Raw genomic sequence first — 22,549 nt, forward strand, 5'->3', positions numbered from 1 at the left:
TATTTTTTTTACCACAAGTTTCAACACCCTCATCTTGAGCATCACATCTCACATATTGGAAAGAGTCAGATCTTAAAACAACAACAACAACAACTCTGAGAGAGATATTTAACACTTGCAGTTTTGAACCTCGTTCAGTTCTAGCAAAGAGTCCTCCAGATGGTATCGATTTCCCATCAGCCCTGGAAAGCTTGGGCCCAACCAATCAGGGATGATGGGAACTGGAGTCCAAGAACATCTTGGAAGGCTGCAAGTTCCCCTTCCCTGAGTAATAATATACCTTGCCTTTCCCTCCCATTAAAGTTTGAACTTTTACATACCCTGAGGACCAAGACCACCCGCAACAGGAAACATGAAGCTGAAACAGAAAGTGGTGAAAATCGTGAGTCTTCCATTTTGAGTAATAGTGCAAGCTCTAATGCAAAGCATTGCCTCAACTGTTTGGTAAATGAATTGTGGCTGGCAGCTCTCTCCTGTGTTGGAGCTGTCTGCAAACAGGGCAGTTTAGTGGAATTTCCTTTCTGTCCATCAGGACAAGTCACAATCCAGATTCAAAGCTGGGTTTCGTTCTCATTTCCACATTCATATGTTCTACGAAAAGCAGTTTGTTTTACTGTTTCATTCCATAAAATGGAATTAGAGTAAAGAACTTTTAAAACAATAATAAAAGCATTTTACTCTCATTACATTTTATGGAACTGAACAGTAAAACACGCATACACACACAGAGCATAAGCAAGCAGTATTCATCCAGGTATGAAAGAGGCATTGAGGGCAAATTCCAGCCAGGCAAAAGTGCTCTGGGCATGAAGGAGGACTACGTATGGGTGCGACCTGGGGAGAGTTCTGAGGGCCAGAGAGGCAGGCCTGCAGGGCCACAGTCAGCCCCCGAGCTTGATGTTCCTCCCGCTCCTGCTTGAAAAGCACACTAATGTAAGAAGAGTCATGACAGATCAGGTCCATTTAGCCCAGCCGTCCGGTTCCCACAATGGCCAAACCCAAAGCACCTGGATGCTCCTAAGCAGGACTTGAAAGAACGAAATCTGCCTCTTCCACTACTGCAACTCCTCAGTATTCAGAGGCTGAGGGCTACTCACAACTGATGAATAAGGAGGGGAAAAGTGGCCATTTAACACAGGTACACACCCTTTTTAATCTCCCTTTCACAAGGGACCATAACAAGCCCATTAAGTTGGGTTGAGGCATCTTCCATTCCAAGGAGTGTCTCAAGGAGATGTACCTGTGCATTTGGAGAGTCTTGTGGATGGATGTGATCCTGTTCCACTACAGGCAACTCCATATTTGCACGGGGATTTCATTCCGGGTCATCACATGCAACTGCGAAGCCCACATAAACCTGCCCTACCCTGTTCCGCCCCCTTTTCCTGCCACTTCCGCGTTCGCAGTGATGCAAGCATGCACCGTCCCACGTGCTTTGAACAAACGCAACATGGTCGTTGCCTGTATACAGTTCTTTGCAGAGCCGCCTTGCGTGGGGGGAGTCAACAGGGCCGGAAGCAAGTCTTGCGACTGTGGTTTAAATTTTGAAATTGTGAAATGAATTGTTCGTTAGCAGTTTTTACTTCACAGGATCAGCTTGGAGTTCTGTAAGACATCCCAATATGTGGAGGGGAAACAACTGCCTCACAGTAAAGGCTTCCAGGGGACCAGCCCTTGCAAACCATGGTGCTCTTCAACAGGAAGCCTTCCTCTTCAAGCAGCCCCCCCCCCCCAGGTCTCTCTTTGTGGCCCTTGGGAACCACCCAAAGCTCTTTCTCAGCCATCCCTCTGCACCCCAGGGCCGCAGCCTTCACCAGTCCTGCTTTGCACTCTCATTGAGTGTTTTGCTTGGCTGGAAGGTGTCCTTGAACTCTGATAATGCTTCTGATAATGCTCTGATAGTGCCTGGATGCAAGACAGAACTAGCCTACTACAGTGGTACCTCGGGTTACAGACGCTTCAGGTTACAGTGGTGCCCCGCAAGACGAATGCCTCGCAAGACGGAAAACCCGCTAGACGAAAGGGTTTTCCGTTTTTGAGTTGCTTCGCAGGACGAATTTCCCTATGGGCTTGCTTCGCAAGACGAAAATGTCTTGCAAGTCTTGAGATTTTTTTTTCGCTTCCCCCCCCCTTTATCTAATCTGCTAAGCCTTTAATAGCCTTTAATAGCCTTTTAGCAGCTAATCCGCTAAGCCTTTAAGCCTTTAATAGCCGCTAAACTGCTAATAGCGCTAATCCGTTAAGCCGCTAATAGGGTTGCTTCGCAAGACGAAAAAACCGCTAGACGAAGACTCTCGCGGAACGGATTAATTTCGTCTTGTGAGGCACCACTGTACATACGCTTCAGGTTACACTCCACTAACCCAGAAATATTACCTCGGGTTAAGAACTTTGCTTCAGGATGAGAACAGAAATCGTACAGCAGCGGCGCAGCAGCAGCGGGAGGCCCCATTAGCTAAAGTGGTGCTTCAAGTTAAGAACAGACCTCCAGAACAAATTAAGTTCTTAACCCGAGGTACCACTGTATACCAAAGTAAGATTCAGATTCATTTCTCTGCTCACGTTTGCATCTGGCCCTGTCCACCCCTGGCATGCGGCCCCCAGAAGGTTGCTCAGAATGGAGCGTGGCCCTCCATCTGAAAGCACTTTACTACCTCTGTGTTAAAGTCCCAGGACACTCTCTCCTGCCCTTAAAAACCAGCAGGTGCACACTGCTAAGAACAAAAGAAGAAGGGCATTTGATGAACGCTTGCATTAATCATAAGGAACCCGCCACTGAGGTCAACATGCCCAAGTTCAATCTATTACTTGCTCAAACTGGTGCTAATTCAAACCTACATGTCACATTTAAACTCCCCTGCAGGAGTCACACATCTGCATCAGTGCTCCACACGCGTGACCCCCCCCATCCTTCTGTGTCAGGATCCTACCACGAAAGAGGAGGGAGGGGGAGAAGGGGCAAAACCATGACTTGATCTGAGGGGCTCGTTGCCATTCCACACAGAAAGCAAAGAAAGGCCGAATCATTAAACATGCATGGCTTTCCAGAGAAGCAGTGACTTATTTATAAGCAGCTACAAAGGAGAAAACACACTCCTGCTAATTAGAGTCAGAGAGAAAAGAAGACACAGGACCAACATTTTCTCTGATGCTAAATCAGGAAGGGCCGTAGCTCAGTGGTGGAACATTTGCTTGGCATGCAGAAGCTTCCAGATTCAATCCCTGGCATCTCAAGGTAGGGCTGGGAGGAATCCCTGCCCGAAACCGTGGAGTGCCACTGCCAGTCAGTGTAGACAATACTGAGATAGATGGACCAATGATCTGATTTAGCAGAGGGCAGCATCCTACGTTTGCTTATTTATAAAATATATTTATATACCGCCAATGTGCCAGGGACATTTTGCACCTGGCTTTCAATCACTTTCGACCATCTAGGGATCATTGGATCTGGACTGTTTTCACACACTAATATCCCAACCTGTAGAATTCTATCAGTTATATTTTATCTGCACCATCAGAATGAATCCTCGAATCCACACATTCAACTGGAAGAGATATACCAGTACCTCTGGTAAGAAGAAGAAATATTAACTTGAGTGGGTATAAACTCAACATTCTCTAAAGCCAACAGAACCTTTTACTTGTTCATCTACACATAACTGCCTGTCCCAGGGCAAGTTGAACTCCCAAAGGAATGTTTGTAGGCTCCAAGAATTATGCCTCTTTGAAGTTGGTGGAATTTTAAGCAGCCTAGCCAGGCACGGCACAGCAGCCATATTCTCTCTGGGAGAGTGGCTAACCGATATTGGGACTGCAATCCAAACCTTCAATCCATCAAGCTGGTTTAAAAACAAAAAATAAATAAAACTGGGAAGAGGGATGGACTGATAAAGCACTCTCATCATCTCAACTTTCCACTTGCTTTACATTAATCCCCCTCAAGTGCTGCACCAACCATACTCCGTAACAAGAAAACGCTTAGCCTATACCCAACAAACTTTTGTTTATCATTTAGATAAAGCCATACACTTATTTATGTAAATAAAAACAGAGAAGTATCTACCCCAAGAAGCTATCTAAAATAGGCAATGGGGAAGGTGGACAGGAATGTCATACCTTTGTAACCTGTAGTTTAACCTCTTTTCAAGGAATATTGGTAGCAGAGGGGCTTGGGGTTTGACTGAGCGCCAGCACAGGAGATGTAGCTGTGATTTCTGCATGGCAGGTGGTTGGACTAGATGACCCCGGGGGTCCCTTCCAACTCTATGATTCTAAAATCACTCGCCCCCTTCCTCAAAGTTAGTATTTGCCCAGTAGGGAAAAAATACTGGCAGCCATAAGATACCCGTATGTTTGGCTCCATGGGGCAAAAAGCAGTTTTACAACACAACTTTTAACAGGGAAATGGCTCCAGGGTCAGAAGAAAGGGTTAGATTCTCCCTTACCCAGCCTTGCAGTTATGATTGAAATTGCTCAGCCACTGCTATTAATAACTTTTAAAAACAATGGTAGCCCCTGATCATGGCTGAGGATGCAACTTTGACATGGGAACTTCAAGTCTAACCTATCTCATACGGTTGTTGTTCAGGTGGGAGGGTGGGTGGGAAGCATACCCTGCGGGAAGAGATAAACTAATGTATAAGTAAGTGACATTACTGCACAATGGGTTCCTAAACATCCATTAAAATTACACAGGAGGGGAAAAGGATTATTAATAGAAAAAGGACTCCAGAATACCTATACCCTATCCTAAAACAAACCCAAGTTGTGTTCCTCTGCCTTGAAATTAAACATAAGTTTTTAAAAAATAAATTAAGAATTGAAATAATAAATTTCTGAAACCCAACCTTGAGCATTCCTCCCCCACTTTAAAAAAGTGGATAGTGGAATTCTGTACTTGTTATCCAAAAATGTAAACTTTTTTTAAAAAAATGGACTCCTCACCCATTCTCTCTCTTTCTCAGTTTTATATAATTGATGGGGAGAGAGAACCTATTTTTCTCATCTATCTATAATTTACTAAGGGGAGGAATCTCACATTTTCTCTCTCTCTAATTCTCTCTTTCTAATTTAATAATAAATAAACTGATGAATGTTAAATGCCTAATAGACAGATATCTGCCCAATCTTTACATTCAGCCAGAAAGGCAACAATGAACACATGATGTTCACCTTACTTCTAGAAGAAATAGGACACTCACAGGGTAAGCCTAACCATGTCTACTTAGAAGTAAGTTCTACTGAATTCTGTGGGGCTTACCCCCAGGTAAATGAGATTAGTATATCAATGTGTCTTGCAGCACCTACTGATTAATTAAATTTCCGAACCGTCCTTCATCCTAGATTATGGGACTCCTGACCTAGTATTATTAACCAGAAGCCTCAATATTTTGTTTCGTGTACCTGTGGTTGCAAGCGGGCCTCTTACCCATGTGGAGCTCAGTCAACTGGTTAGCAACCATTCACTGACTGTATGTTAAATACTGGGTGTTAAATACTTCTAATGCTGTTATGTTAAGGATCACCAACCGGATAAGGTATATAAGCCCATACAACACCTTCTTAGGTATCCATCAGAATGGCTTTACAGTATTTTAAGACGTCAAAAAATCCCCCTGCCCCAACCATTATCCATAAATATCTGAGAGAGAAAGCAGACTAAGTACACACACATTTTGTGTACTGTATGCTACTGTATACTATGTGAGTGTTGCCTGTTGTAGGTTTGTGTGTTGCCTATGCTGAGTAAGACTCCACCCAATCAATCACATTTAAAGCATCTGAAAGAAAATATTTACGATAACATAGGCAAGCAGCTAACATACAGGCTGTGCATTGCCACTTCGCCTATACGTGAAAATATCTATAGCCTGTGCACTATATAGATAGATACACACACATATAAACGCACTCCTTTGGATGGAAGGGCGGGCTCTAAATTGAAGTAACCATGGTGTACGTGTTAGGTATGATGTAGGTGCCTATCTTCTCCTTCCTCCTATGTATTCTCCTATATATTTAGGTTTAATTGGTGCGGGGTGCGGAATACCCCCCCCCAAAGGCTTTAAAAGTCGCTCCAGGGAGCCAGAGGGATCCTTGAATAATCCGAGATGCCAAAGTCACCTGAGAAGCAGCGCGCCTCCCTTCCCGCCTCCCCTCCGGCCGCGGGATCCCCTCCTACCTGGCAGGCCCGGGGCTTCCTCCGGCGCCACCTGCTGCTCCCGGAGGCGGCCCGGCGGTGCCCGGCAGAGGAGCGGCGGCGGCGGCGGCCGAGGTGGTGCTGAGAGAACCGCCGCCGCCGGCTCCCTGGCCCGGCCGCAGCGCCATCTTGCTGCCCGGCGACTGAGGCAGGAGCCCGAAGCAGGGCCTCCCTCTCGGGCTCCTGTCAGCTGGGCCGCAGCCGCCGCCACTTCCGGGGCAGAGCCTCCTCGCCTCGCCCCCGCCAGGCCCGGCCCACCGACTGGGCAGCGCCCGCCTTGAGGGGCGGGAAGGAGCGGGGTCTGGCCGCCCTCTTTTCTCCCCCCACAAAGTGGGGAAGTGAGGGGTCTTGTGAGGCGTAGGCAGAGTCACCCTATAGGCAGGTGCCTGGGTGCCCTCCAGGTGTGGGGAAGCTACTATTCATCCATCCCCACCGGCTGTGCCTTAACAATAATTTGATTTATTACTAGGCTTTTCATTATTATTACCTGTCTTGGGCATAGGGGTCTTCTGAGGCGTAGGCAGTCACCCTATAGGCAGGTGCCTGGGTGCCCTCCAGGTGTGGGGAAGCTACTATTCATCCATTCCCACCGGCTGTGCCTTAATAATAATTTGATTTATTACTAGTCTTTTCATTATTATTACCTGTCTTGGGCATAGGGGTCTTGTGAGGCATAGGGAGAGTCACCCTATAGGCAGGGGGGGGGGGGTGTCGCTGTAGGTGCCCTCCAGGTGTGGGGCAGGATGGAGGTTATTATTCATCCTAGAGGTCTCTTCATCTCCACCCACTCTGCTTTACCAATAATTAGATTTATTACTAGTCTTTTCATTATCATCATTATTACCTGATTCCATTTGCCTAAGCTGCCCTGAGTCCCCCCTCCCCCCGGGGGGGAAAGGAGGGGTATAAATAAATATACTTTTTAACCACCTTCTCTGCAGTCTCCTCAAGGCGCACACACTAGAGATAAGTTTTAACGCATGCCAAAAAAAGCACTGACGATACATTGAAGAGTAAAACAAACTACAGTCAGTACCTGTAGGATCTCGATTTATATGCATATGTCAGTCAATACTCAGCACTATCTTCAGAAAGATGTATGCGTGTGTTTTTTCTAGCTGTAGACCTAAAGCTCTTTGTAATCTATATAAAGATTAGAGATCTAACAACTATAAAGATTTAATGAGATGGGTATACAGTTCTCAGATTCCTATGTGTATTAATCTCTATTAAATATACAAACAATTTGACAGCTCATATACAGATCTAAATGAGCAAGTATCTATAGATATACGCAGATGTAGATTTCTCAATATATTGCATGCTTTTCCCCCTGAGGTGTATGTAACGAGGCCTTAAATTAGATCCATTCAGATCAACAGACATGACCAACATTTTATGTGGACTATTGTATGACTTAGGTGGATAAAACCCCATTATTAAATTCATAAAAGAAATAGATGTTGAATTTTTAATAATAGGTGTGTGCCTGCAGAGGTGTTTCTCATTTTGCTACCCATCTCTGAGCCTTTGGAAGGATATTGGTAAAATATATATTTCTAGAATGGAGAAGGAAAGCATTCTTAGCAGTGTAGGGCAGGCCAAAAAGGTTCCACACCTCTGCTCTATAGAGACATCTCTCTCTCTCTCGTTATGGTGTATCTTTCCCTTTGAAGAGCTTAACCCAAAAAAATTGCAACAAAAAAAAGAAGAAATATTTAGGAACATAAGACACAAGGCATAGCGAAACCATTTGGAGGCAGTTTATTGCGAAGACTTACAGATTTTATGGCCGGTGAACCTGTGTAAAGCATGTAAATTAGTGCAAGAGGAACACTCTTGGGTATTTCCATCCACAGGTATTGTACTGTGGATTTAAAATTCACTTTCCCGTGTGTTATAAATTTGCAGCATCAAGCTTGCAACGACTGTCTTACACCTTATAGCAGTTACAGAACCTAATACTGTATAGCAAGCAGGAATGGGGAACCTGTGGTCTTCTGGATGCTGTTGGGAGTACATAGGAGTTGGAAACCCAACATCTGGAGGGATCCACAGGCTCCCTAGCCCTGCTTTATTTGCTAGACTGGGGTACAAGAGAAAGCAATCTGAAGGCATAAGTGGCAGGGCACCCCTTTGGCACTCCAGCCTTCCTTTACTGACATGGGAAGTCCCCCTCAGCACTCAGGGATGCAAGAACGTTTATCATCAGTGAAGGAAGATGAGCCATTTCTGCCATTGCGCTGTCCTCCTTGAAGCCTGGCAAAAAAATGTCACAGCACAGGATGGCCTGACCCCCTCCCACCAAACAATGGCAGGAAAGGGCTTGCTTAGAAAATCTGCCAAAAAACATAATAGAGAGAGGCAAAATGCACCCCAATATAAAAAAACCTCTTTGTTCCATCAGTGGTCTGTGTAGCTTCCCAGATTCCTGCAAATAACATAGGATCCCTGCTTATTTTGAGCAATGCTTCAAAGCGCTGCATCAGTTTTCTGGAACAGTCTGTGCCTTAGAATTCTCAGTTTTGGCTTCCTTGGAATCTTTCTTCACTCCTTTCTGAGCAATTCTCCTAAAAGGGAAAAAAGTACCTTCATGTAACCAATTTAATAACAATCATCAGGCTCTTATAGCAGTCTACTAGCTGTCAACAAAGCAGATTGTGTAGAGTGGGGCCTACAGTTGTAGAGTGCGCTCTGCGCATGAAGATCCCAGGTTCAAATCCAGCTAAAAAGTGGCCTTGGGTTTTGCCAGATAGAACAGGCAATGCTAGGCTAGACTGATGGTTGTGTTCAGTCTAAGGTAATTTCTTATGTTCAATATTTCAGAGTTTAATACAGAGCAGGTGCTTATGTAACGCATATAAATATGAGCTACAGAGAACTGAAGCACTGTGCCTAGCTGCTAATAAACAAAAAAGCTGGCATGAGAAAACCTATTTAAAGGGTTTTGGGTTTTTTAAAAGCTAAGTAGAAAGTGTGAATGTTAAAAGCAGTCAGACTTGAGGATGTACCATATTTTTCGCCCTATAGGGAGCACCGGCCCATAGGGGGGGTTTTCGGGGGGGGAAATCAAGGGAAAAAATATGATTCCCCCCGCCCCTGCAGCTCTGGGAGCAGCGGACAGGCTGCACATCTCCCGCAAAAGCCCACAGGAGGGAGAAGGGACTGACTCGGCCAGTCAGTCCCTTCTCCCTCCTTGGGGAAAAGCCCCCAAGAGCGGCGCGCTCTTTAAGGGCTGCGCGGCTCCTGCGGGCTTTTCGACCCGCTTGTGAGGCTGGCGGTGGGGGGAAGCACTGCTTTCCCCCACCGCCAGCCTCAAAGCCGGGTCGGGGAGCAGCGCTAAGGTGTCGCGCGCCTTCCCGCTGCCCCCCAAGCTTGTGGGGCTGGCGGTGGGGGGAAGCGCTGCTTTCCCCCACTGCCAGCCTCAAAGAGCGGACTCTCCTGGCTTCAGCGAAAGCAACACGAAGCCTCCGGAGCGCAGGCTTCATGTTGCTATCGCTGAAGCCAAGGAGCCTGCATTTGCCCCATAGGACGCACGTACATTTCCCCTTCATTTTTGGAGGGGAAAAAGTGTGTCCTATATGGCGAAAAATACGGTATGTGAAAAGCACTAACTTGAATGAAGGGTTCACATGCCAAGAAAAGGGCACTTTCTGGGCTCCATTTGGTTCCTGTGTTGGCCAAATGTTCAGAGGGCCGAACTGTGTGGATGAGATTTGGTAGAACTGGCAGATGCTCTCCAGGCTTTCAGACAAGGGGACATTCCCAGTCCTACCTGGAGATGCCAGTGATTGAACCTGGCACCTTCTGCATGCAAAGCAGATGCTCTACCACTGAGCTACATAGGAATGTATGAAGCTGCCTTCCAGAATTGTCTACTCTGGCTGGCAGTGGCCCTCCAGAGTCTCAGGATGGAATGTCTTTCTGTCTCCCGCAACCTGATCCTGTTAACTGGAGATGCTGCTGAAATATGGTTCCTCCCCAAGGTGGTTCTACCTTCTCTCCCACTGAAGCTCAGATCCGAAGACACATCCTCCTCTCTCTGTCTTCTTCCCAATTCTACATTCCACTGAATGTTACTGAAACACCCTTCTTATGCAACAACAACAAATGTTGGTAACTGCTCTTGGTCACTGATGTGCAGCTTGCAAGAATCAGCTTTGCAAAGTCTCTTTCTCCCTGGTAGAGGGAAAAAGAACAGCAGGAGACTGTGTGGGAGCCAGATCTTGGAAGTGCTGTTTTTAAGCCTGAATCCCTTTTGAACACCAGAAGGCCATGTTCTCTCCAGCTAACTTAGGAGCAGAATCAAATTTCAGGGTAAAAAACTCACACCACCATCTCCAATCCAGTCAACGTAAGATCACATTGAGTGAAGGACAGGTGGACAGTACATAAGAGAGACATGGGTTAAGATGTTTGAGAGACTCTTGGCTTGTGCATTAACCCTGAAATTAAGCCATAATCAACAGCAGTTTGAGTATACGTGAGCATCCTCACTGTCAGAATGGGGCCCAGATGCCTCCCCACCTCCAAGAAATCTGAAGGGCTCTCCTCTCAAGGTCAAACACAGATCCCCTCTCTATGAGCAGCTGGATGGCTGCCATTCATTGAGATGCCCGGCAGGTTGGTGGCTTCAAGCCAGTTGTGCACAGATGTTAAGGAGAAAATATCCTGAGCTGAACTAGGAGGACAAAACAGCCCATCCATGCTCTGCTCATTCATTAAAAGATCCATAGGGACAAATCACTGTTGAAATTCTGTCCCTTGATTGCAAACTCTTCAACACAGAAATGTTGTATTACTTTGACAGGCATGTAGCAGTGGCTGATAGCAGTGGTAGTTCTAAACACTTGGAGGGCACCAGGTTGGGGAGCGGTTGTGTGGGGAGTACTGAAGTAGATGGGTCCCACTAGGTATTAAGGCCCCATGTACACAATGCATTTAAAACATTAGGATAACACTTTCAACAGTCATGGCTTCCCCCAAAGAATCCTGGGAACTGTAGTTTGTTAAGGGTGCTAGAACTTCCTTCATATACCCAATAAATAAGCTACAATTCTCAGAGTGGTTTAACCACTAATCTCTCTTCCCAGGGAACTTTGGGCATTGTAGCTCTGAGGGGAACAGATGCCCAAATGGTCTGCTTCTACTTCGTTTACCTGGATAAATAGAACTGGTAATAACATTTCTCACACTCTTTTCCTCTGTCCTGCAGAACTGGTTAAGTGAAATTACACCTCTCCCCGCTCCCTTCAAAAAGCTTTTAACAAATAAAATTCAGCTTACTTTTTTCTCTTGGCTTTCCGGCGTAAGAACTGGGGAGATGTAAGAATGTGTTCCCTTTCCAAAGGCTTCTTAATCAGCTTTTTCTTTTGCTTGCTGAAAATGACATTGGGGCAAGGGGAGAGGGGGAAAGTAAAGGCGTTCAGGCAGCTGAAGGTGGTTCACACAGAGCACAGGCAGGCAGCTTAAGGTCCTTGCCACCCTTCTGTATTGCCTCTGCCTGGAGGGCTCAGAGCCACTCCCGCTGCCTAATTCTCAACCACTACCAAACGCTTCTACCTTCCCTCATTCCACTCTGACCATCACACTCATGCTCCCCTCCGCCCACCAAACTGCTCAACCTCCTACTGCATTTCCTCCTGATGTGTGTGTGTGAGAGAGAACAAGAATAAGTATGTCACCTCAGGCCAAAGGCTTCACTATGCATGCAGTTCACAGCCAAGAGCCAAGAGCTGCAGTACCATGACCCTGGACCAGCCGTCCAAGATCACTAGGACCAGAGCAGCCACAACTGACCAGAGCCCAACAGGTGTGGTTTTCAAGCAAAAAATAAATAAATGAGGGGGCAGGGTGTGGACTGGAAGAGAGGGGAAACAGAACTACTCCTGGCACTCTTCCACCATCGTTCTCCTATTTGGCTCGATCAAAATGCTCACTTACCTTTGAAGCTTGCGAAAATGTTTTATGTAGTCTGGCACAGGACAGCCAGCTCGCTGAATGACACTGGCAATACTGTAAGGAAAGAAAATGAGGGATGGCAGGGGTGCAGGGAGAGAGGAGAGAGTCAATAATTCGCTGCCAACTTCAGAAAGTTTCAGTCAGAGGAGCAAGAGCACCACTGTAGAAAAACTTGATCTGGCAAAAGTTGATATTTGCAAAAGGTTACTGGGCCTCCAAATATCCCCAGTGTCAGCCCCCCACTATGTAAATACATCAACCTCTTAGGAAGAAACTATAAGGGAAGGGTCAGGGCTCAGTGGCTTTCATACAGAGGGTCCCAGGTTCAATCCTGGCATCTCCAAGAAGGGCTGGGAAAGACCTCTTGTCTGAAACTGGAGCCCCTGCCAATCAGTGTAGATACTATTAAGCTAGGCAGAGCAATGGTTTGAATCAGTAAGAGGCAGCTTCCTAAGTCCCTCTTGGGTTCAAAGGCACAGGAAAAGGGCACTTGACCACCCCCACTGTTCAAAGATGAAAAGAGGCTTTGGCAGAGGGGGGCCCCTGCCATTTATTATGAGTTTTGCTACAAGATTATCCTCTTTCCAAGTCAAGAGTAGGAGGGGAGAGCTGCTAAAGAGCTTCACCCAAAGCAACTGTAACTGCTCACAATGGGGGAAGAGCCCTTCACCAGGGAAGGAGCAGGCAGAACCAGTCAATGCCACAGGCTCTTCAGCCCTTACTATTAAAAAAGCAAAAGAAAACGAGTTGCCAACCAGGGACCAAAATTGCAACGGAAACAAGCAAGTGGCAAAAAGTCACAACAGCAGCAGCAGTGAGCAAGGGAGGTACCTTCGCAATAACGGCTTGTCGTCTTCAGTGAAGAAGGTGATTGCTTTTCCAGTGTGCCCTGCTCTTCCTGTGCGGCCTGTGGAGGAGGAGGAAAGGAACATATAAGCAAATCTACCTTTTGAGCACATGCCAGCATAGAATAAACATTATAAAGGGGGTTCAACTCCCAGCAGCCCCAGCCAACATGACTGAGAACCCTTTAGGTGTCACTCAGGGGCCCAAGATTCAGCAAGCATTGCCTGCACACTTTCAAGAGTATCGCTCCAGCTGAGAAAACAACAAACTTATCCTTCTCATATCTATCTGTCTATCTATCTATCTATCTATCTATCTATCTATCTGTGTGTTTTTAATTGCAAGACACCAAAGACTGATTGTCCGGACCCCACCCGTGCAAGGTATGGCTTGTGCTATTGTTCTCCCCATAAGGTGAGCCCTGTGGGATCAGGCCAAAGGCCCATCTGCTCCAACACCTGATCTCACAGTGGCCAACCAGATGCCTCTTCTGGGAAGCCCACAAGGAGGACCTCCCAACCTTTAGCGGGAGTAGACAGAAGTCTGAAATAACCAAGAGCCGTGTGATGGAAATGCGCAGCCCACACTCACCGATCCGGTGGATGTATTCCACAGCGCTACTCGGGAAGTCGAAATTAATAACCATGTTCACTCCTTTGAAGTCGATGCCTCTTGCCAACAGAGCAGTACAGATAAGGACCCAAATCTTCCCCGCTCTGAAACTGTGGACGACACTATCTCTCTAGGGGAAACAGAAATGTGTATCAGTGGTTTTCCCCGCCTCCAGCTTCAGAAAAGCCACAATTACACTGCGGCTTCTATAACTCCAAGCTGGCAACACAGAATTGCTCAAGCTGCACCAGTTCCTGGGTGCGGGTTCCTTCCCTGACACCTGCTTCTAAACATGTCAAGGAAAACGGAGGAACAACCTAGCGGCTCAGACTTGCCTTCCGCGTTCAGCAGCGTTTCTCCTACCTGCTGTTGGGTCCTGTCTGCGTGAATGACGTCCACGTTGATGCCTTCATAAATGAGCTCATGGAAAAGCTCTTTTGCCCGTTCAATGGACTGGACAAACACCAAGACAGGTGGTGTGAAGCCCTGCAAAGAGAAAGAGGGAAGGAGGGGGTGAAAGAAAGCTTGGTGGCTGATCACGTGCGAAAAGGGCCTGGTAGCATTTTTGAGATAGTCAGCCATGATCAGCCTTCCCCACCCTGGCGGCTGCCAGCTGTTTCGGGCAACGGCTCCAATTGGCCTCTGCCAGCACAAGCTTCACAAAGATACCCAGCAAAAATGGCCTAAGTATTTCTGTGCCAGGGAGTTTGCAATCAAAGCACAGAATGTAAACAGTGATTCAACCCTGGGGATCTTAGGCATATGAGCAGTGCACAGGTGGGCTGCTTCATTCTCTTTCTCCCTGCATACCTGTGCTGGCGAGGGATGATGGGATTTGTAGTCTGAAACATCTGGAGGGCCAAAAGTTGGGGGAAATCTGATCACAAAAGTCAGGAGACCCAAGCCCAGGGGTAGCAGGCACCAAACAACTCATGCCACGAAGCCCTAATCTATATTTAATTGGAAGCCCCACTTGTCCCAATGGATTGCATTGGGTGTTAGTCAAACTGGGAAGTGCAGCTTGTTAAGAGCGCTGAGAGCTGTTGGGAGAACACTATTCCGTTTGGACAGCTGCAATCCCTAGTTTTCTAGGAAGGAGGACTGGCCGCCAAACTACTCTGGGAAACAACCTTTTTCACAAGGCCCCTCATCGCTAGCAGTTTCCCCGTCTCCGATCCAACGAACAAGAGCTCCTGATCCACTGTCTCAGCTGCAGCATTCCTGAAATCAAAGAACAGGTAGGCATTGTCAAGGCTTGAAGATGGACTGGGATTAAAGTTATTTCAAAAGGAAATGTCAGAGTGAGAAAACTACCAACAGAATGGGTGTTAACCAGAGGTGGGGCTGAGGGCCATATGGTGGGCAGGGCCAGAAAACAACTTTTCCTCCAGAAGGCTAGTTTTCACACGCACACTTGCAAACCCTTCTCTGTCCTCTATCCAGGCAAGCAAAAGGTACTATCAGTTCAACGACACATTCCCAGCCAGGCAAAATCACTGAAGGATGGTGCAAAGCAGGGCTGGTAAGGCGTGTGGCCTAAGGAGAGCTCTGAGGGCTAGACAGAGACCTGGAGGGCCACATTTGATGCTTAGGCCCCAAGTTCCCCAACAGCCCGCTGCAAGCTTTTTGCAGATGAGAAAGCTTCGGAAACACAGAACACTTTATACTAGCTTGCAGCCAAGGCCCCCAGATTGATGGGGCTCACTGGACAGTTCTTTCCTTTCCTTAAAGCTGTCACAGGATGAGGGAAACCTCAGCACAGGTGACTTATTTAGAGCAGTTCTGCTCCATCCACGCAGCCCCAAGAAAGAAAGAAAGCACTCTTCACACTTCCTCCTCTCTCACCCACCCAGTCCTGTGTAAAGAACAGCACTGGACTTTTTGCAACCTGGGGGGTTTGCAGTATGAGCTGAGAGACAGCTTTAAGTACTCCTTCCTAATTCCACAGTTAATGCACAGTACTCCTTAACACACTTTCCGGCCAACCCTAAAACTTGGCAAGGCAACACCAAAAAGTCAGAGGTCCCTAAAGTTTCCACTATGTGCTGAAGAGGCAAGCAGACTCTTCAGGCTAAAACCGCTTGCCTCTTCAGCAGCACAAGAGACTGTAAAAAGTACGCAATGACAGTGAATGGAACCAAATGGAATGAATCAGGTCCCAGAAGGGGAAGACAGCAGGCAAAGGGACTTTTCAAGTGTCCTCTTCCTTCATGACAGCTTTAAGGCAAAAATACTCAAATGCTCCACAAAGCTCAAGGAAGTGTGACAAAAATCAACCAGCTTCTCTAGCTAGAAACAGGAATGTGAGAACATTGAGAGAGAAAGGGGCAACGTTCAATCTTCCACACTTGCCTTGCTCCAATAGAGACAGACACTATGTTGTCTAGGTTGAGTTTGCACCACTGCTCTACGTCGTGGGCGAAGGTTGCACTGAACATGGCTCTCTTGACAATGTGGGAGGTGCACGCCAGGAAGATGGTGGCAAGCTGGTCTCGGAAGCCCGTCTTCCCATCTTCAAATAACTTGTCCGACTCGTCCACCACCAGCCACTCAACCCTACGGCAAAGCAGAAGGCGGACATTTGCAGTTTAGAGGGGAGAAAGATGAACAAGTCTTACACAGCCAGTAGGATCAGACACAGGGCACACCCTTTCCCAGATGGCCTTGCTAAGAATGAATCCTTGAAGTGGTTTCACCCCTGGCTAGTATTAAAGTGAGGTATATAAACTTACATTTACAGTCCACTTTTTCTCCAAGGAGCTCAGGGTGGTGCCAGAGGCTGGACTCAGAAATTTTAGTGCATGTGTCAAACATGCTGGTAGACTGAAGGAACTTATTTTAAATGAGAGCTCTGTTTTTTTACCTGGTCAAATCTATTGCTGGAGGGTCTTGTTTCAGAAGATAGACAAGTCTGTTCGGAGTAGTCACCAGAATATCTGCGGGGGGGCAGGGACGGGATGGGGGACATACACACAATTAGCCAGGCAGGGCAATGGAAGAGGGAGTGGATTGGAATCTGTGAACTCCAGTTTCTGTCCAAGTTACCAAATTTCTGAGATGACTTTGGCCCAAACTTTTTCACAGCCTCAGCAGCTTTATGGATCATGTGTATTCTGAAGCCGATACCTTCTGACAGCTTAAGCAGCTCTCGGTGTGTCTAAAATACAAAGGAATAATCATTTATTTTTAAAAATGAACATGAATGCCATTTTTAAAAAACAGAAGCCAAGTATCTACACATTCAGAGTTATGTTCAAGGGCAGAATAATAACAATAAACAGCAAAGACAGACTGAAGGGCCCATATTTCAGCACAGATCCAAGGTTCAATCCAGCTTCTCCAACTCAAAAAACAAGATCACGTAGCAGATGATGGGAAAGACTTCTGCTAGAGACCCAGAATGGGCTGATGGTAATCAGAGTAGATAATGCTGGGCTAGATGGACAAATATACTGGAAGTCAGAACTACCACTGGTATCAGATGCAACTTTACAAATTTATGCTTGAGCGTGCTTTTTCCTCCTCCCTGCTATTCCTTTTTTCCTTGGATGACGTGTCTTTTAAAATTGTGAGCCTGAGTTTTTGAAAGTTGCTCTGAGAGCCCTTTCTTTGTCTAAACAGTGGCGTATAAATGTGTAATGTAAATAAGTAAAAGGCACTCCCCAACCCCAAGCAAAGTGAGTAGTCAGGGGCTAGAAAATAGGTATATGACCATTTAAAGCAACTCACTGTTCTCACCTATTAGTCAACACCTTACTTACTGCCCACTTTTCCTTTGGGAAAGTTTACATGACAAGTGTACCACATGGGTGAAGCACTTCGCTGTTTAGCTTTCACAACCTGACAGCAAGCATTAAATGCACCTTCAAATCCAATTTAGGGCAAAAATACAATACAATATAATATAATAACATCGTCATACCTGATTGGCAAGCTCCCGTGTAGGGGATATTATCAGTGCTCTGAAACCTTTATTCATAGGTTGTTTCAGGTGTGCTAAAACAGGAACGCCGAAAGCCAATGTTTTCCCTGAGCCAGTGGGGGCACAGGCCAGAAGTTCGCGACCCTGGTGGGGTGGAGGAGAAAAGGGAATGAGCCAAGGCTGGGTTAGGCAGCTGGTACAGCGCTGAAAGCCACAATGGGTGAAAAATGCACCACAGAAATGTTCAGTTCTCCCTGTCATTCATTGATAGTATAGAATATACACAAGAAGGACTTTGGGTAATAATTCAATCTGAGTTCATAACACGCCTGCAAAATAGGCGCTGTCCCCCCACCATTTTGCTGGTGGAGAAGTTAAACAAGGATAACTTAAGGAACGTCACAGACTACATCACCGTTTCACCTCAAAGTGAAAGATTAAACCAGGACGCACATGGAGCATGACAGGAATAGCCTGCATCTGAATTGGTGTGGGAGTCTGGAACCCTGCAGCTTCAATGTTCTGCATGATCTTCTGGTGGACGTTGTATTCCTTTGCAAGTTGCTCAAACGTAGCAATAGGTTCCGGAAGATCTGTTCCCTGAATGTAGATCTTGTGCTTATTTCTGAAGTGATTTACCTAAAAAATTCCAAGATGTACATGCTACATTAAAGTGGAAGTCATTATTTTTTAAATTTAAAAAGAAACCCCACATCTACATATTGCTTTGGTTGCCAGTCTTAATACTGCACTAAAGCACACAATTTTTGACATGTAAACTTTCAGCTTGGGGGGGGGGGGGACCTAAACATGTCCTGCAATTATAAAATGCCAGTAACTAGTACAACTTTTGAAAATGCAAGCTTATTACTGCAGCAATCTTAGGGTTCCTGGGGATGCAGACTTGAAGTTCACTTGGCAAAACTTTTTTGAACCCTTTTAGAAATGTGACATCTCACCTGGTAGAAATCAATCCCTGCTTCTCATATGTTCTGAGATGAAATGATAGCCAGCATCCCTTGATCATGCTCTTAACTCGTGCTAACCTTCAAATTCAACCCTCAATCATTTAAGATGGAGATTAAAGCACATGCCATTTTTTTAGCAGACTTTAGTTTTAATTAATTGGTTTCATTCACACACCACCTATCCCCTCCAAGGAACTCAAGGTGGTGCACCCTGTTTTCCTCCCTGTTTCATTCTCACAACAACCCTGTGAGGTAGGTTAGACTGACAGAAAGAAGGCAACTGGACCAAGGTCACCCCAGAGCGTTTCATGGCTATCACTTGCTACTACTTCCAAACTGCTTGCAGGTAGCACACTAAAGAGAACCAACTCACCTTTTCTTGTCTAGCTTGTTCCAGTTTTGCTGCAGGGGGCTCCTTCTCCCCCTTGCTCCTTGGAGCGCTGAGCTTTGCTTCCAAAGTGGACATCCACAATATCCCCTCATTTTCAGTACCAAGATTTATGGGGGCTGCCTCTGAAAGTTTCAAGAACATCCATGTATATAAACCAGAACGAAAAGATGAAAACTAAATTGCTGTGTAATCACCACTTCAGACAGAGATGGGAAACTTTTTTTTGGCCCAGTGGGCCCGATCTGTTATCCACACCCACCCCTACAGGCCAACTTTGACAGGTAGTGATGATGTTGCCATTTGCCATTGTCATTTATAAGCCGCATTTTACCCAAATAAATCTGCGTTCAAAGTGGTTCACAGAAAAATCAAAATGTAAATAATAATAATTAGGTGAATGGAAGGTGGGTGTTCCCTCCCACCTGTCAAAGTTGACCCATGGGGGGGGCAGTTTGGCAAAGCAGCATCAAGAAAGATTGAACCCTGCCCACTCCTGCCCTATCAGCTGATTGACAGGCAGGTTTGGTTTCGGGGAAGTGGCCTTTTTACCCAAAGCGGCTGGGGCAACGCAGTCAGATGAGTGGGGTACAAATAAAAAAATTAGTAGTAGTAGTATTACTGCTAGTGCAACACAAGTCAGCAACCACACCGACTCCTCCAAGCTACCTATTACAATAAAGGCACAACTCAGTACAGGTAAGCCCTGTGTACATCACAGGTAGAACAGGAGATCAGGATCCAAGAAAAATATACAATCAGCTTCTGAACCCAGCAAGAAAACATTATAAGCCACCAGAAGACCAGCGTTGTTCATTATACCTATGTTCTGTTGTGCTGTTTTTTAAGAAAACGTCCCTAAAATTGCTTGGAGTATATATGTGGAAGGAAATTCAGAGTTTAATCATACTAAAGTGTTACTCTGCTGCCACAACTGTGTACAAATGAGTTTGTATCACTTGACAACTGCCCATGCTTCCTGGATGCCTCACTGATTTAACAAGAATAAAAAAGAATGTATTATTTTTAAAAAGAACTGCCCACTCATTTACCTTGAGCCTTTTTCTTTTTGCCCCTCCCTTCCATGCTTTGCCCATCTCCTTTTCTCTTCTCTGCAGCCCTCGCCTTGCCCACCAATCTGGGTTCATTTCCTTTATTTTCAGGTTGTAATTCCAATGCTTCAGCTTGGGGTTCACGAAGACAATTTCCTCCTCCACCATCATCGGAAGAATTGGGTGGTTTTTTGCTTTGGTTAGCAAAGAAGTCAAGCTCTCCCAGAATCTCCGATGCTCCAGCTTCTTTATCCTTAGTTCTGATCACCTGAAATCAAACAGATCCACAACATCCCTGTGGTTTAGAGTTCTTGTTTCCCCAGGAAGAACCAGGTACCAAGAACCCTGCCTGGTCACAAAAGCCAGCCAGGGCTCAAAAAACTTCATTTGCCATGCAGAGGACTTTTGAATGCAGAACACATCATTTCACCCTGCCGTAAAATAAATGGTGCTTCACCCCTGCTCCGTTACGCCACTGCTTTGCAAGAATAAAATGTGCAGCGTGATAAAAAAATACTTCCAAAGGCATAGCTGTGTGCGTCTCTTGGAATAAAAACAATCAAAGCACTTGGCGGCATCTTAAAGACCACTGTGGAGTAAGACAAGATGGGGCAACCTCAAGCCCATAGACCAAAAATGCCCCTTTGTGCCTCTCTATCTGACCTACAGAAGACTCCCCAGGCCCCACCCTTCTTGAGCTCTACTTTACTGTCTCCTTAAGTGTTTTTGGCTGGCCGGAGACGTGCCCCTGAATTGTGAAAATGGCAGTTGCTTGAGGGTGGGGGGAGAGGTGTTCAGGCTTGTGTAGAAACTGGTTTAGCCAATACTTTTTTCTGGGGGGACGCAGGGCTATGCATACCCCTAAACATTTTGTGAATCTTTGCACTTTTGTCCATTTACTGTATTTATTTTCCCCGATTTGATCTATAAAATGGTGATTTTCTTGAGTCAAAATAAGAGTACCCCTAAACATTTTTTAAAGAAAAAAACACTGGGTTTAACCATATACTTGGTTGCATTTTACTTCCATTTACCCCACCCATTTTTTTCTTCTGGCCCTGCCCACTACTGTCATGTGGCCCCCAGAAGGTTGACAAGAAGCAAAATGCATGGGAAGCAAGTTCCCCACTCCTGGCAAAAGCTCTCAGCCCACTTTTGTCAGGGGCATGAAAATTAAACTGTCCGTAAATGAGAACGAGAGAATAAGACTGAGACTAAAATAATAATAATAATAATAATAATAATAATAATAATAATGGAACCAAAGGCTCCTGGGGGTGAACAGAGCGCATTTCCCGTGGAACTAGGCCCAACCACGAAAGTGAAGCCAGGGATGGGGCTTCCAGGCAGGGGGAGGACTGCTGTCTTTTTGGGCCCCCCCCCCTTTACCTTGAATCGCTCCGCGTCTCTCCTGAAGCGCTTCACGTCGAACTTGGCGCCGGCTCCAAGCTTTCGGAAGAGCTCGTGCGAATCCATGCTTCCCGTCAGGCACCACGCGGCCCGGAAGGAAGTGCCCGCGTTGCTCGGCAACGGGGGACTCGGAGACCGGGCGGGAGGGGACGAACCCGGAAGAAGAAACGGAAGTAAGGCGGAGCGGTTCCGGTCGTAGAACCATAGAGAGAGGGTAAAGAAGGTAGAGAGTCGCTTTTCTCTTTAAAGTTATAGAGATACGGGAGGAGAAGGTGAGCTACGGCTAGCCCTACGTTCCGGTTTCCATATGACGCCCTCACTTTGACTATATAAGCTCCTTTTGTGGTTTGGCATCTATCTGTACGCCTCGGGAGACGACGGAAGAGTGCGCCTTCCGGGGGTTAAGTCAAACCGCTGGCAAGTTACAGCACCTGTTTTGGCTTCAGAGACAAAGCTCCAGTAAAGTCAATAGAACTTTCTTCTGAGTGGGGTTTTATAGGCTTCTACAGAATAGACTTAACTTCCAGGTAAGTAGCCACTGGACTGCAGTCTTCAGATATCATCAAAATATTTGAACAAACTTTTTTAAGCAATAAAATTACATTTCTAATAATATAAAAAAAATTAGAGGAGCCGCTCTACCCCAAAATATCTATGATATACAGTGTTACAGTTCTTTGCGTTGGTTCCCGGAAGTGTATTTATAGGTCCATGGTGACTTTATCTCTTTGGCGTCAGGCTGAGCCTCAGAGAAGAACGCCGCCTCGCGCGAGGCAGTTTTGGCTGCTCTTCCAGTGGCCACCGCTTGAGGGCACCCGAGGCACGCAGTGAGGACCAGCGCCTTCAGCTGCTTCGCACAACTGGCTGCCTCTGCTCAGAAGGGCTTTTGAGTTCAGTGGGGCTGATGCCCAGCTAAGTGTGGCTTTTGAAACGGGGGGGGGGGGGGGGAGAGATTTATTGTTTGTGCTTGTTATTATGGTGTGCACTTTTGTGTTTTTATATTGCAAACGGCCCTGTGATCCTTGGATGAAGGGCGGAAGAGAATTTTTAATAGTCATCTAAGTGGGGTTGGGTGTGCAGCCTTACTTATCCATATTAATGAGCCGGGATTCGTTTATAAAATACTTCACTTTTCCAGGTTCACCATCAATATCATTATCTACATATATGTTAGTTGCTTTTTGCACAAAA

At 46.2% G+C, this 22,549-nt stretch overlaps 2 protein-coding genes across 8 annotated transcripts in view; both read right to left on the reverse strand.

Moving 5' to 3' along the window:
* Positions 1-6,346, reverse strand: part of SYNRG (synergin gamma) — a 57,675-nt gene extending 51,329 nt beyond the window's left edge. For 6 of the 7 annotated variants that reach the window (XR_013979833.1, XM_080982782.1, XM_080982781.1 and 3 more), the window contains exons 1-2: positions 6,182-6,342; positions 321-358 (exon numbers count right to left, since the gene is read on the reverse strand). Coding sequence is in view for 6 of the 7 variants with exons in the window: in XM_080982782.1 (XP_080838908.1) it covers positions 321-358; positions 6,182-6,327 (184 nt within the window). In the remaining variant the exon portion in view is untranslated. Of the gene's footprint in view, positions 1-320; positions 359-6,181 lie in introns of all 7 variants that reach the window. The other variant, XM_080982778.1, reaches the window with a different exon arrangement.
* Positions 6,347-7,948: 1,602 nt separating this feature from the next.
* On the reverse strand, positions 7,949-21,478 carry DDX52 (DExD-box helicase 52). Its single transcript, XM_080983879.1, has 15 exons — positions 21,338-21,478; positions 19,949-20,216; positions 18,882-19,021; positions 17,994-18,179; positions 17,541-17,684; positions 16,664-16,775; positions 16,482-16,554; positions 15,971-16,174; positions 14,749-14,839; positions 13,982-14,104; positions 13,598-13,748; positions 12,992-13,067; positions 12,143-12,214; positions 11,486-11,578; positions 7,949-8,769 (listed from the first exon to the last, which is right to left on the reverse strand). Exons 1-15 carry the CDS (start codon positions 21,422-21,424, stop codon positions 8,685-8,687), a joined length of 1,905 nt encoding a protein of 634 aa, XP_080840005.1. The 5' UTR covers positions 21,425-21,478; the 3' UTR covers positions 7,949-8,684.
* Positions 21,479-22,549: the final 1,071 nt, after the last annotated feature.

Source organism: Podarcis pityusensis (genome assembly GCF_964106645.2).
Source record: "Podarcis pityusensis genome assembly, chromosome: 15".
Taxonomy (NCBI): domain Eukaryota; kingdom Metazoa; phylum Chordata; class Lepidosauria; order Squamata; family Lacertidae; genus Podarcis; species Podarcis pityusensis.